Here is a 15,705-nt window from a genome sequence, read left to right as displayed (position 1 = left end):
TGGGCTACAATTGCTTCTGTTTCAATTATAAGAATTATTTCAAACCAGGCAAAACTGGTGAATTTAAAGGTGTAGTGCTGAGAGTGACACTGGGAGGGAAATAAGCAGGTAAATTAAGTGTTATTAGTGTTATACTTAAATATATCTTGACTAAAGAGCAGTTGTTATAAAAAGCAGAATCTTCCCATCCTAATTTTACTTAGCAACAAAAATCAATTTAAGTTTTACCCTCCTTCCTCCCTCTAAAGCAAATGGCAGTTTTGTTTTCTTTTTTAACCTTGAATATATCTCATAACAATGCTGAGGAATGAGTTGGGTGTTCTGCATGAATTACTGGTCGTTGGCAGTAAACTTTCCTGTTGCAGGGAGGCACAAATTCCTCTGGTAAAATCTTAGCAACAAAGGAATTGATGAAAAAAAATTCCTGCTAACTTAGATGCGGCCAAGATTTCACCCTTGATCTGTAGGTGGAATGCAAAAAGCATTGCCTCTGAAGCTATGTATGTGGTTGTCAGTTACAGCACACTGCCTTCTCTCCTGCCCAGGCACACCATCCTTCTGTAACATGTAGAATGTGTAGAGCTGGATAGAATCTTCTCTAAACTCAGGAAGGGGTTTTTTTCACGTTGGAAAAATAAGTTGTTTTGGAGCTTGATAATTAGCAAGTCTGGCTTAGAAATGGGAAGGAAATGACTTTATCGTTTGTGAAACATTTCAAAGTACAAAAAGAAACCAACCACGTATCTGCTTTGGAGTGAAGCCAAGAGTTTTTCAGTGCTCTCTATGGAAAAAAGAAAGTGAACACCCACCCCAAAATAGCCAGTAGTCCAATGGTCAGGTAACATGTGTGGGCTGAAGCAGCCAGTCTTTGGCTGATGAACAGATTAGAGTGCCCCCTGACCTCCTTCACCCAGGAAAAACCCTTGTCAGACAATTCTTAACCAGATCACCTAGCAGTCAGCATTTTGTTAACTACCAAGAAGCTAATCCTATTTGAAAAGACATTTAGGTAACCCTTACAGGACCTACTTCAGAGAGGAAGTTGCTGTAACTTGTGGTCAGTTCTCAAAGAACTCTCTTCTGATGAGTCCATCATTGCTGATCTATTATTTTTTGGTGTTCTAGCCTGTGCCCACTAAGGTCCTCCACAAAGGAATGATATTAGGTGTGGCTGTTGATCTAGTCATTGATTGACTATTCAGATATCTTCTTAATTTAGCCATTTGTCTTTTCTTGAACATCAGAGGATAGAAGCAGGCTCTCTTAAATTAGTTGTTGATTTGCTTTTTGACTTCCTATCCTGTGCTGAGAATGTGGTCTTCAATGAATGAGCCTCAAATTAATTCCATCTGTTTTTTCTGTGTGACAGAATTTCAGATGCAAGGTTAGTTTATTTGATTTGACACACTTATTGCATCCTTTTTATCTTGACTTATTAAAAGCTTATAAAATATGCATGGTGCAGACAAAATAGACTCAGGTGACAATTACTGAATGAAATTCAAGATCTATGCCTTATTCTTAAGGCTGGAACAAGGATATTTGTAAGAGCATTTTAAGCTTCAGGAAGGAGATTGTAGAGGACAGCTCTTTTCAGGTACAGTGGATGTATATATTGCACAGGGCAAGTCTGTCTAAGTAATTAAAGCTTTCTTTATGGCTTCAGTTGAAAATTGGCATAAAGTCTTGCAGCATCTAAGAGCTGCCTGAACGCTGGCTGTTATATGCTGCAGGTTAGTGTCCATTCTCCAGCCTGCTTTCAGTAATATAATTGAAATATCGGGGTAACTCTGTCTTTACGAAGCTGCCAAGAGTGATCTTGGTTTTTAAAACTTTAAAATAATGTAATTCACTTGAATGAAAATACCAATTGTATACAAGGGAATCCTGACAACCTTTCAGCTTTTCACAGCCTGGTAGTTGTAAATTTTCTCTTGGTTCAAATCCACAAAGATAAATTTCAGAAATATTTGTAATATGGTTTTGAGTGCACCAGTTTGGTTTGTTTAGTAGTGGAGATTATAACAGATAGGTAAATGAATAGACTATGAATTCATTTATTTGGTTTGAAGAAAGTGAAAAAGCAGCTTAGTGAAAGTATGTAGTCTGCATTTCCAGAAAATTATTTCATTTTTTAAACAGATCTGCAGACATAGTCTACTGACCATAATCTCAGAATTCTTCCTCTTAGGTCTACTTTGGAGTAATTTCTTTTCATTGTGTACAATAAATGTAATGAGTTTTTCTTCTGGACTGATTTGTTTTCAAGGGTAAGAAAGGCTAGAGTATTCTTTTAATTAACATTCAGAATGGGCAAAGAAGGGTGGATGAAAGTTGCATCTATTATTTGGCTGGGTAAATAGTAGTAAGTGCAGTCATTCCCTTGTTTAGTGCTCGAGGGCAATACACAGAGATCTTTTCATTGATTCAATTTACCAGAGGATTTAAAGGCAAGAGAATAATTTGAAATTCCATGGGAATGTGTAATATCTCAGGTATGTGTTGCATCTTCGTGCAGTGAAGTGGAGTATTCAGATATAAAGTAACCCTTAACATATTCCTTGAGCCTTTAATTTGTATACTTTTCAAGGTTTAAGGCAGACCTCTAGCTTAACATAGTGAATTGCGTTAAAAAAAACTATCATCCAGTGATGGCTTTGATCTGTATGATGCATCCAACCAGGAAAATATCTTTAGAAAATACAGTTAAATACACAACTGAGAATATATTAATGCTTCAAGAATTGTCTTGTGCATGTTTATTTTTCATGTATATTCTGCCTTATGCTATTTTGATAGCTTTGTGTTTGGTTTGTTGCATTTTGGTTTATACGCCGGTCCCTGTAGCAGACTCGGGGAATAGAGGTGCTTGCGGTGTCTTAGCTGGCAGCTGCGTCCAGCACCAACGTGCCCTGGCAGCCAGACCATGTGGCACGGCTTGTGTCCCTGGTCCTGATCTGTCTGCACAGCGGGTAGCTGGCATTATCTTTAGATCGTGCTCTTGCCAACACAGGGGTGAAATCCTTCTGCTTCAGGGAAGTTTTCTGCCTGCAAACTAGCTTCCAGAGTTGGGGTAAGGCATGAAGGATCTGTAGTTTGGATTCTACACTGTGTGAGCTAAATAAACTGCAGGGATTTCCTGCAAAGATAATCCAGCCCAGTTCCTGTCATTCAGCTAAAGGGAAACATGCTGACTTCGTGTCAGGGTGGGGTATTTTTAGGGGAAAGTGGGGGTGTTGTTTCCTCAAGAATTACATAGCCGTCCCGCTCCTAACATCATGTCTGGGAGTGAGAGTGTATTAGTAGGGTTCTGCGAGATTTGTGCATTTAAATAGACAGCTTATCCTACTAATCCTTTTCTGAGTTAGTGTTATCTTATAAACATATGTACTTATTTATGGCTAGGGCAAATACTTCTGCTGATGTTAAGATTTGTTGCTGATATAAGTGCGGATTCTTTTTTCACTTAACCGTGATTGCAATAAAATGTCAAGTGGTTCAGTGAAATTGCAGGCTCGTATTAGAGTAAGGATGTGAATATACGATCCAGAACCAACTTGCGATCAATTAAATTAATTTTGAGTTTTAAACCACCATAGTGAAGGCTACAAATACGTTTTTTGGCTTTGTCATATGACCAAAAGCAACCTTCAGGAAGGGTTTTCAAACTAACAGCAAGTCTGCTGCTTTGTGCTAAACAAAACTTCCAAGTCAGCGAGAGACTTTTGGGGCCAGTGAAGCTTTGATATTTGTCACAGTTCTAGTGCTTGCTTGTTGAAAGTACACCTAATGCTCTTCATCATAGTAGATGAACAAAGTCGAATCTTAACTGTAACTATAAATGGCAGTGATAAGGTGAGCTAAGAGGAAATGCCTCTGGTAACGCCCGTACATGCAAAGCTAATACATGATAATATACTACTACCTGTAGTTTTCTGGGATGCATTTCACTGTTACCTGTCTGGAGGGACATTAAAAGCACCTGGAGCAGCAAGCTGAAATATTGATATGTGTAAACAAACCACTCTGACTTTCAAAAGTAATGAAGACCTTAGCTGCACATTGGTGCATTAGTTGTTTTTACAATCTAGAGAGAGAGTCACCAGTTTTAATAAGCTTCATTTTCATAGTGTTAAGAAAGAGCGATATGTGTTAAAGTTATCTTTGTCATGCTGTTCTCCTTCAACTGAGAATGACGTCTTTTTATTATATATAACCTTATGTTTTTATTCATTTTAGATAAGCTCTATATGGGACCAGGGCAACTGTACCATGATCTGCAGAACCTTTTACATGACTTGAATGTAGTTGGTCAAATTAGTCAATTAATAGGCAGCCTTAAAGGAAACTATCAGGTAATAAACAAAGCTGGATTTATTTTTCAGATATGTTCCTGCTGTAAAGTAACGTAATTGTCTCTCCCTAGGATCTGTGCAAGACATTCTTCAGCTCTTTCTGTAAAGACTGTAGTAATTTTTACCTCTGCTAACTAATTTACTGTTAACTGTTTAGCATTATAAGTAGATTACAGCTATATTTCTAATCTTGTTTTTAAGCATAGGTGGATACTACAAGTGTCCACATCTGCTCAGTAGTTATTGGGGAAAAAAATTACATTTTGATCTTAAGAAATCAGATTCTTGCAGTTAGGCAAGGCAATAGGAGGATGGTTGTTTGCAGGAAGCTCTTGATGCCCATCCAAGCTCATAATCCTGGCTTTCAGGGGGAACTGTACATAAAACTGAGTGCAAATTACAAAAACATAGAAGGATTTTCAGAGGAATTTTGAAAGTAATTTGCTTTGGCTTTGTTCACATTCCTTTTATTTAGCTTATATTCTGGCTGACAGATATAGTACTTTTAACACTGAATTTCAGAATGAGTTCTCCGCAGTCTTAAGACTTTTAAAAATTGCTTTTTTGCCTTTGGTTCTATATGCTTTATGTACATTTAGGCACAATTTTTAACTCCTACCTGCCAGCATAGGCTGTAAATGTTTTATGTGTGTGTGTGAATACATATATGAAAGCTGAGTTTCTCTTGGGAAATCTTGCCTTCATAGTCAAGGGCATTAAATAAAACATAAAGTTTTGTGAAAATACATACTGTGAAAGAAGTTTACGGAAACTACTTTTGGACAAAATTTCACAAGTGTTTGAAGGTCAATTTCAGCTGCATTATTTGGAATATGTATAGTACAGATACCCAAAGATATTCAGCCATTAACATATGCAAAACCTTTTTGCCTGTGCTGCCAGTCAGAGCCAAGTATGCTTTAAATACTTAAAATTTGGTCAGTATTTCGAGGTAGAGATGTATAAGATAGAGCAGTTTAGTTGGGAAATGAGGTCAGCTTCTCTATTTTTGAAAAAGAATCCAAATTTTATAAAATTCTGACTGTGGAAAATCAGTGTACTTTTGTGTATGGATACTTGTTACTATTGATGCTTTATTAGGTGTGCTTTTACCTACTCTGAACACTGCTTGCAGAGGGCTATTGTTTCAGCATCCTACTTAAACAGATTCCAACCACACAGACAGCTTTCATAATGGCTCTGTAAACATTTTGGCTCAAAGATTTGAACAAAACCAAATTGGCAGTATAATTTCTAGACATTTTAATGAAATTTTCTTTAGAAACAGATTTTGTGGGTTCTGTGTAACTACTCATTGAAATAAAATGAAAGGCTTGTGCATACACCTGATGCAAATTTAAATTTCTTCATCTGACAAACACTTGGGAATGTTGTTGGTATCTCATCAAACTAAGCAATGTGAGATTAAATTAGCAGATAAAATGTTAGCAAATTTTTTAGAGATATTTTTGAAACGTTTACAAATATGGCTAAATTATCTGTGATGAAAATGCAACCTAAATGAGGCCCAGGTGCCAGGAATTACTTGTTACATATAGAGATCACCTTAGTTAGCCTGTTGGAAATAGGCCAGTAAACTGGCATTGAATCTTAGCTTTTTTAATTTTTCAGAACTTAAACCAATCTGTAGCCCATGACTGGACCTCAGGTTTACAAAAACTGATTTTGAAAAAAGAAGATGAAATCAGAGCGGCAGATCGCTGTAGAATTCAGCTGCAACTCCCAGGAAAACAGGACAAGTCAGTAGTATTCTTGATTACAAAACTTTCTAAATGGGTTTTTGTATTAGGCATAGATGTACCAGGGAGGATTTGGGAATCTGTAGCTCTTCCTCTCTTCTGCCTCTTCAGTTAGCCTCTGACTTCTGTTGTCATGCCACAGTGTTGGGAACTTGCATGTTCCAGGGTAGCGTTGTAGTTTTTCTCCCATTCCTCAACCCTGTGTTCCAGATGCAAGAAGCAAGAGTGGAACCGTGGCAGTGACAGCTAACAGGGAACAGGCACTGTTACATTCCTTCGCCAAGGAGGATGTTCTCATACCGTTTCATGTAAAGTGTAGGAAGACGGGAGTACAGCATAGCATAACCTGCATGCTTATACTGGAGCTGTGTCTTTGTCTAATTATTAGAAAATAATGAAATTTCATCTTGCTCAACATTTCTAGCCTTGACTGTATGTCATACTCAATGCATTTAGAGTGGCACCTTTTTTTTTTTTTTTTTTTTTTTTTATGTCTTGCAGGTCTGGACGGCCCACTTTCTTTACGGCTGTGTTCAATACATTTACCCCTGCTATCAAACAATCTTGGATCAACAATTTACAAATGGCTAAACTGGCCCTTGGTAATTTTTAGTTACTTACATTTCCTATCACATTAAGATAGCTCTCCAACGTATAATGCATTTATTTCTATATTTCAGAAAATTGTTATTTTGTGAAAAATCTATTTGCAGATATTAAAATTGCAGTACAGTAAATAGCAGTGATTGTGTATTGCTTCAGAGTAATGATGTTATGGATAGGATGGAGGTTTCATTATGAATGAATATAATTTCCACAGTATTTTAATGAAAACTGTGATAATCATTACTAATTGTTATGTCTAAATCAACAAGAATGAGATACACTACAGGACAGACAGGCGAGGAAGTTATTCAATTATAAACTTAGCTCTTCAGATCTGATGAACTTTTTAAACTTTGAACTTCAGGTTTAAATTTCTCAGTTTTAGGTCAGAATCATTTTAGCTAGGAAATACCAGTAAAGCTGTTCGGTTCATTCGTTTAGCTTTCTGAGCCTGAAATAAACTTATGGGTGTAGTTTTAATATAAAGCAATATTTCTACGGTTAAATGCGTAAAACTAAATCATTATGTTTTTGGGGTGGTGGTGTTTGGTTGTTTTAAACATAAGTCTGTAGTCTTCACTGAGGGGATTATCACAAACAAATCTGATCTAAGTGGGAGGACTAAAAAATGTGCTGTCCTGTGATGTTATTAATATCCTGAGTTTGCAAAGGGGTATAGATTTCCAAAGATACCTGGGATTTTGAAGGCCTAAATTGGGAAACATTGACTATATACACTTGCTAGAAAGCAAGTTTCACCAGCACACCCTCAAAATGCAGTGCTTTTTATGGTTTCTCACTGAAGACAGACAAAATAACAAAAACAAAAGACGAAAGAATAGATGTCTCCATCATTCCGGGAGGAGCATCCTTATGATAAGTAGTAGTTGGTAGCGATGTCACTTACACAGGCAGAGAAATGCTGTTTGTAAAACAGATTTCCTGGAGTCTGAGGAGAGGTTTGATGTGCTTTTCCTCTTTTAATGACTTACTGGCAAGATCATTAAAAGAACACCCTTAACATTTTGCTAGTGTAAGGTGTTCTTTTTTTACATTATCAGTATCTATGTAATCTATTGCTCATATCCTAATAGAATTAATTTCTATTCCTGTAGAGAGGTGTAAGTTGTTATTCAGTGAAAGTATTGTGGGATGTTTGTTCTTTTCATTACAGCGGAGGATAACTTGTTGGGTTGGTTCTGTGTGGAAGATGATGGGAATCAAATAAAAAAAGAGAAACATCCTCTCCTTGTTAGACACATGCCAGTGATGATGGCCAAGCAACAGGAGTTTAAGGTGAACAGAATTTTTATATGGGATTACAATGTTTTTCTTGTGTGATATAACTGCTAAAGAATACCGTAGTGTAAATACATCTATTAGTTCTCTTGAGTTACTACCTTGGTGCAAGACCAGTAACAATGGAAGGTCCAAGAGGGTCACAGGAAGGCGTAATACTGCAATTTTTGAGGCACTAAGGAACATAGTATTTGCTTTTGTATAGCATGACATTTGCTTTCAGATGTAAACTCATCACTTGTTGGAAACTGCTGGGAATTTTGAACTGGTCTTGAAGTCTCCAAGTGTTTGTTTGAGGCTCCAAAGTATAACCTGCAGCTTACAAAGTGCAGGAATCTGATCTCCGCGATAGCTGTCCTGTACTGGTGTAACTATGTAGAATTATCCTCAAATTTCCAATTTTCATTACTGCACAGAGTGCGACAGTTATAATTTTAAAAATTCATTTATATAAAACAATATCTGATATAAAAAGAGATCTGATATAAAATGTAGTTCTGTCCTGAACAATCATACAGAAATAATTTGAATGGTTCTTTTCCTAATGTAATGTGTCAGTTTGAAGTCATATTGACCACTGGCTTTAATGATGAAAATAAGTACAGCATATCCAGACCAACAGATGGAAAGGAAGGGTGCTGGATATTATTTTTTCCTATCGACAGGATTTCTTATTGACCATCAGTCAGTTATGCTTGTGCAAAAACACTAATGGAAATAAAATTGGATGTGTATGGCCAGAATCACAATGTTAAATTAACAACATTGCATGGGTACTGCTTAAAGCAGTAAGTCTGCAGATCCTCACTGCTAGGACAGCCTGCACAGGAGGGAAGTTCAGCTGTAAACTTCACTTCAAGTATGAGCATAGAGGCCTGAATGTTAGGGGAAAACAATTGCAAGCTGGAACTGCATATGAAATGTGTAGTGGTATTAAATCAAGCCATTCCTGATACTGGCTTTCAGGGCAGAGCTGTGGTTTACAGCAACCAAATTCTACTGAAAGTCTCCAGTCTGCTATACAATTGTAGTCATATTAAACAGCCAGTTTTCCCTGTGTTGAATACTTGCTAAAGTCACCACTAGTGAAATAACCAAATTAACCTAATTTTTTGCAGAAACCTAAAATGTTTATGTTTCCTTAGAGCCTATGTATGCATTTGTAAGTCCTGTAGGTCCATGCCAGGAGCCTTGAAGGTCCAGGCTCAGTTCCTGTAATCAAGTTACAACAGGATCCACTTGTTTTGGAAAGAAAAGTCTGTTGCCCCTACAGCTGGGTCATGGTCTTTGCCTTGGTCACCTCAGGAGAATACAGCGCGCGGCAGTATTTGCCTGAGCTCTGGGTCAGCTTTGCCAGTTTTGCAGCTCCTAAAAACAATGTGGGTGTGAGCCCAGCTGTCATGCCTGATGCTCCTAAGTCCTTGATATTACTAGAAAAGACCATCTAAGCATTATTGGTGGTTTTCTGCAGCCTCAGCTGCAGTTTGGGTGTCAGCCCACAGCTTGTGGTGGGACGAGACCCTTTGCTTGGCTGATCCTGCTTGTTATCTTGCTGCATGCTGCTTAGGCTGTTCGGTGGTGTTAGGGAGCCTGTAACAACTCCTCCCATCAGAGCAAGGTTACGCTCCAGGTAAATAGCTTCTGTCAAGATTGAGAGCTAAACTACCAGGGTTTAACTATGGAAAAACATCATCGGTTTTGACTAAGATGCGAAGTAACATAGAGGTATAACAAGCAGCCTGAAAAATACCCAGCATGCAGGCTGTCTTTTCGTTCGCTAGTGATGTGTTTAGCTGTCACAGCTACTGTAAATCACCGCTACGAGTAGATAGCTTCAGCATGTGCTAAATGAGACATGCTTAGACTGACATGGATAGCTTTTATTTTTTCTTTTTCCTTTTTATCATCTGTCAGTTTCCATATTTTATCCTTATAGAAGACTGCTTTGGTTGAATACATGACATCATTTTTACTACTGCTAATCACTTGGTGAAGTCTGCTGACTTCAGGGAGATTTGGGAAATTCTTTGCACTCTTGAAAATTAAATAAACTGGGAATTTAGAACTCTAACTTATGTCTGCTTGTTTGTTGCTTTTTATTTTAATTATTCACTGTTGGGAGGTGATGTTGCCAAGTTATGGTGAAGTTGTCTAAGTTAATACTAACCACACTATCTCTAGTACTGCAATATAATCACAATGACATTGATGTCTGAGGTGAGAACACTAGTGTGAATTATAGAGAATCTTGTCTAAAAATGTAGTATCACACTTCATCAGAAACCTTTTTATTCTCTACAAAGTTATGAATTGCTTGTGTATATTTTAAAGTGTTTACATAAGCTGTAGGTAACACTGCCATGGATATTAGGGGAAATAGGGAAAATAGAAATCCATGACTGCTTATAAAAATGCCCGTTTTCAGAGCCTTGGTGCTTGAATGATATTCAGAGTTGGAGTGGACTTACACCAGACTCAAGGTCTGTATTTATCTTTCAGGATTTTCTTAAATGACCTGCATGATAAAATCATGAGTATTGTTATTAAGCTACTGATAGTAACATGATGACATGAAGTTGGGAGGGAGTAGGATTACTATGGATGATAGCATTAGAATTCAAAATGAGTAAAGGAGAAATAATTTGAGGGGGAGAAAAAAGGCACGACAGTCAATAGGACAGACACATGGTATGCTTGGGCAGAAATAAAGTGCTTCACAAGCTTGAGGTTTACAAGCTTCACAATCACAAGATTGAGGAGGTGGCTGAGTAGAGGGTCTGTAAAAGTATTTCTTAATAGACTAGCAAGCTAAGGATAGGCTAAGAATGTAATATTGTTAAAAGAGCAAAATAATCAATGGGATGTGTACAAACAGATTTCAGAAGAGGTAATCATGGTGTAGTGCTACTAACAGCTCTGCTAGAATAAACAACATGTTCGGGTAGCAAAGTGCCCTCTAAAATACGCGAACCTTAGATATCTGCTGGAGAGATGCCAGTTGGATAAGTTGTGATAATCACAAATTTTAAAAACAAGAATAAGAAAATTAATTATTTTAAAATTTTTAAAATAGAATTAATTAAATTATAATGATAATTTAGCCTAATTAAGAGAAGACTCAGAGTCATGACATAAATCAGCCTTATATGTAAAAGGACACTGCAGAAGGGAAGTACTTGGTGGCTGAATGAGAAGTAACACTCTAATGATTACAGCAAGGACGATGTTAGGTTGGGTATTTGGAAAAACTTAATAAAGGTCATGAAGCATTTGAACAGATCAGCTAGAGAATTTGTAGGTTTTGGCTTTTCAAGTCTGTAATGTAGATCAGGAACACACTGGGAACAACACACATGCAGCTGACCCTGCCCACGGGAAGCTGGACAGACTAAACTGACTTCTTGCCTTTTGTGATTCTTTGATGTCCTTAAATGTTTTCGTTAATTACAGACTAAATTATGCAGAAACAGGCATACCTTGTTAATGTGGTAACAGCTCTCTTCTCCTTTGTTTGCAGGTTGAATGTGCTGCTTATAATCCTGAACTGTACCTCTCTGGAGAAATGGAGTCAGATTCCTGTGCCACGGAACATGGTTTTCTTTGGGTAAGTGTAATCTTTAAAAGCTAAAAAGGGGATTGTCTTCTGTTTCTCTGCATCGTTTTTTGTGACTCTTAGCAACATATGGATCTGAAATAAATTTTGATAATTTTTTTCCTTTTTTTTTTTTGTTTTGTTTCTTTGTTTTAAGATGGCCTTCTATAAAGGACAGCTAGTAATTTTGTCCATGTGATCCTGCTGTTCTCTGTTTATGTGTGGGTTATTTGTTAATGTGGCACAAAATGAATTCCAAAGTGCTGAGCACATTCAGAAGCAAGTTATGTGCTAATTTGTAAGAAGGGCTGCTAAAAGCCGTATGAGCTCACACTTTCCTGTTGTCTGTTTTCAAATTTTAAAAATGTTTTAGCCATAAATAATCTGTTTAAGTGTGTACATAGGAAAAAAACCTCTATTCTGGCATATTGTTATGACTGCAAATATGCAGATATTCCAGAAAAGGGAGATAGCCAATACTTTTTTTTAAAAAAATGCTTATGATTTCAGTATCTTTTCGTGTTACTACAATACTAAAAATTTAAGGAAACCCTTGTGAATTAAAAGTAGAAGTTAGAAATGGTTTTTTGTCAGTGAACTTTTGCAAGGTGACCTGTATAATTTCTTTTTGTCTTCACTGTTCGTAAGCGGTTGTCACAAATACATGCCAATAAAATCTTTCTACTGCCACAAGATGTCCTTTCTTTCTCTTTGCTATGATTTTTCATTTCATATAAACATAAAGAGTTACTTTATAAAAAAACTGCTGCTTGGGCAGATTTTATTTTTTTAATTTGTACTCTTCCCAGATCCCTAAAATATACAGATTTGTGGACATATTGATGATACTTAGTTCTGGGTCAGGGAGAAGTTTATTGAATTACAGAATCATTTCAATTGGTAAAGACCTTTAAGATCATAAACTCCAACTGTTAACCCAAGACTGCCAAGTCCACCACTAAACCATGTCCCGAAGCACCACATGTACATGTTTTTTGAATACTTCCAGGGATGGAGATTCCACAACCTCCCTGGGAAGCCTGTTCCAATGCTTGACCACCCTTTCTGTGCAGAAATTTTTCCTAATATCCAGTCTAAACCTCCCCTGGTGCAACTTCAGGCTGTTTTCTGTTGTCCTGTCACTTGCTACTTGAGAGAAGAGGCTTACCCCCACCTGCCTACGTCCTCCTTTCAGGTAGTTGTAGAGAGCAATAAGGTCCCCTGTGAGTCTCCATCTTTTCAGACTAAACAACCCCAGTTCCCTGAGCTGCTTCTCATAAGACTCATCCTCCAGACCTTTCACCAGCTTCATTTGCCCTTAGGATCCCGTATCTGCTGTTTAGGATCCTGAATCAGTGAGTTTACAAAAGGGATTATATTAATAATCCCTCTTTCTCTTAGGACAAAGCATTTATCTGCAGATCTGTTACTGTGCAAAGGACAGGCCTCAGATATATTATCTGTTTCAAGAAAATCTCATATAACTTAAAATACTGGTTATTAAAATAATACATTACACAGGTTCTTATTGTGATTCCATTACATTATGTATATACATATGAATCAGACATCAGAATAGGTTATAATATTCCTCCTTTCAAAAAAACCCTGTTTCTGTGACTATACAAGGGAACTTTGTGTATATAATGCTTTGAAATCTGTCTATGCTGAATTATTATCCTGTTTATGTCTTAATGCATGAAAAATCATATTCATGCATATAACTTGCAATACACTCTTCAATTAACATTCCAGTCATTCCTCCTTGTTAATGCTTATCTTCCTGGAGATAGGTATCAAGTCTTGGTCTTTTTTTTTTTCTTGCCTTTTTTCGATTCAGATTGGTAGTTGTACTAATCAGATGGGCCAGATTGCAATAGTCTCATTTCAAAGCACCAGCCCCAAGGTTATTGAGTGCTTCAATGTGGAATCACGGATTCTCTGCATGGTCTACATACCAGAGGAGGAGAAACTGAAAGACCAAAATAAGGCTCTTGACTCTGAAAATGTTCTCACAAAAGCTTCTAATGTGCCTACTATTTGCCTTGGCATGGAAGAAGGAAGGTGATTCTCATTTTTTGTGTACTGTCTATGATTTATTAATTAGATTTACTATTCTATAGCAAAATCATGTGAGATACTTCCAAGAAAATGTTTTCTTTTTAAAGAAGTGTACAAGTGATATTACAGTGATCTCAGCTTATCCTTTCCACCTAAATCAAGAAAAAAATACATTCTATATGATTTTAAAATACACTATGTAGTATTCGGAATTAAAATAATGCGTATCTTTGATGAAAGAGGATTAATTCATCATAAATCATGTCTGAAAAATATAAATATTACTTTTGTAACGTTACAACATAACCTTTAGGTATTGGAAAATTTTCAGAATGACAAAGTGTTGATGAGGAACCCATTAACCTTCTACCCTGTGACAATATGCAGGATTTGTCATGCAAATAATAATACTGTTTACTATTGACATGAATTATTTTGCTCTGATTGAATTGATGACCTTACTGGGTCATCACTTGATTTATATTGAAGAACAAAGTTACAGATTTTAAACTTAGGTCAATAAGCAAACAGATCTTGTTATAGCCAGTGAGGATGTAAGTATGTAACTACCTGCAATTTTTTTAAGGTATAAGATAAATACATTTACCTGGTATATGTGAAGCAGAACAAAATTTTCTGAGGAAAATGCTGTGTTTCAAAAATTCCAACATCTAATTGTACTGATTATTTTTGCTTGTGAAGTGCAATTAATTCCAGATTTAAGTATTCAATATTCCTAACATACCTATGGTAATAATCTGTAGGAACGGTGGGAATTTTAAGTGTAACTCTGGCAGTGAGTTCCTTCTTCTCATTTCCCTAGTTCTCAAGGTAATACTGAATCCATTATTTTTTTTTAACCGATATAATTTTTGATAGACTCATAATAAGGACTTTGAGCAGAATTGTTATGTGTCTTTGTTGAATGCATGTTTCTCCAGACAGTATGAAGTGTGTTGCCATACATCAATGTTAAGTAATTGTGGATTGTCTACATAGACATTTTGGAGGGTCAAGATACTCTTTATATTCCTCTTCCTATGAATAGAAGGAGAAAATCCCCACCCCCTGCCTTTTTATTCTAAATCTCATTTGTGCATATTCTAATAAGAACTAAAGAAAACATAATTTCACAAGTCTATTTTTTTTTTTTTTTGCTTCTTTTTAAAGCATTTCTATTTACAAAAGTTGTCAAGGCTCAAAGAAAATTCGACTTCAACACTTCTTCACTCCTGAAAAATCAACTGTTATGAGTTTAACATATATGTCTCAATATTTGTTTGCTGGCTTGGTAAATGGAAACATCTCGATCTACACAAAAGCAGAAGGTAATGTGATATGATTTGATAGCATCCTGAGGGACTTGCATGTCAGTATATTTTGGCAGAAGTAGTTTTCCACTATTATATTTTCTGAAAATTCTCTATAAAACTGCTGAACTAAGGTTGCTACACTTTTCAGTACTTCTGAAAAGACTTGTTTTCTCTTTTTGAAGGATAGTAGAAACTTTGATACTGTTCCCACTTTTACCATACGATATGAATGAAAACTGATTTGTGCCCCTTTAGCTTAAAGCCTAAAGTGTTTTGTGTTAAAGAGTCCAGAAGTTTATGTGATAACAGGCAGTATACTGTATTTTACCCAGCACGGTGCTAATTCCACTCAGTTACCCAACACTGGTGTTTGTGCAAGACAAAAATACCATATTGGTAGATTCCTGTACGTCTCATTTGAAATGACAACTCCATTTTTACTGTACAGATAGGAGAAGTCTTTCCTATGTGTGTGGGTCATGTATTTCACAGCAGAACTCCTTTTCCCATTAGCATCACAGTTGCTTGTTCTGCACCTAGCTAAGTAATTGGCTAAAATAACTTGAGCAAAGGAGAGTCCCAAATAATACCTCTGAACCAGAACAGTCTTCTCTGGACCTGGTTTAGGTGCTTGCCTGTGTACTTCCAGTACACGTTTCACTAGCTTCCCTGCAGTACTGCATACATATATAGTTAATTTATTTCAAAATCAGCAAGGC

The 15,705-nt window shown here is 36.6% G+C and overlaps 1 protein-coding gene across 4 annotated transcripts in view; it reads left to right on the top strand.

Moving 5' to 3' along the window:
- The window catches only part of ARHGEF10 (Rho guanine nucleotide exchange factor 10), a 117,139-nt gene that overhangs the window by 70,007 nt on the left and 31,427 nt on the right, over window positions 1-15,705 (top strand). For all 4 annotated transcript variants that reach the window (XM_056343945.1, XM_056343946.1, XM_056343943.1 and 1 more), the window contains 7 exons: window positions 4,240-4,355; window positions 5,988-6,115; window positions 6,617-6,717; window positions 7,896-8,017; window positions 11,538-11,624; window positions 13,453-13,676; window positions 14,844-15,001. In XM_056343945.1, the coding sequence (XP_056199920.1) occupies window positions 4,240-4,355; window positions 5,988-6,115; window positions 6,617-6,717; window positions 7,896-8,017; window positions 11,538-11,624; window positions 13,453-13,676; window positions 14,844-15,001 (936 nt within the window). The remainder of the gene's footprint in view (window positions 1-4,239; window positions 4,356-5,987; window positions 6,116-6,616; window positions 6,718-7,895; window positions 8,018-11,537; window positions 11,625-13,452; window positions 13,677-14,843; window positions 15,002-15,705) is intronic.

Source organism: Falco biarmicus, chromosome 6 (assembly GCF_023638135.1).
Source record: "Falco biarmicus isolate bFalBia1 chromosome 6, bFalBia1.pri, whole genome shotgun sequence".
NCBI lineage: Eukaryota > Metazoa > Chordata > Aves > Falconiformes > Falconidae > Falco > Falco biarmicus.
The sequence above is the reverse complement of the archived record's forward strand: the minus strand, read 5'-3'. Positions and strand labels throughout refer to the sequence as shown.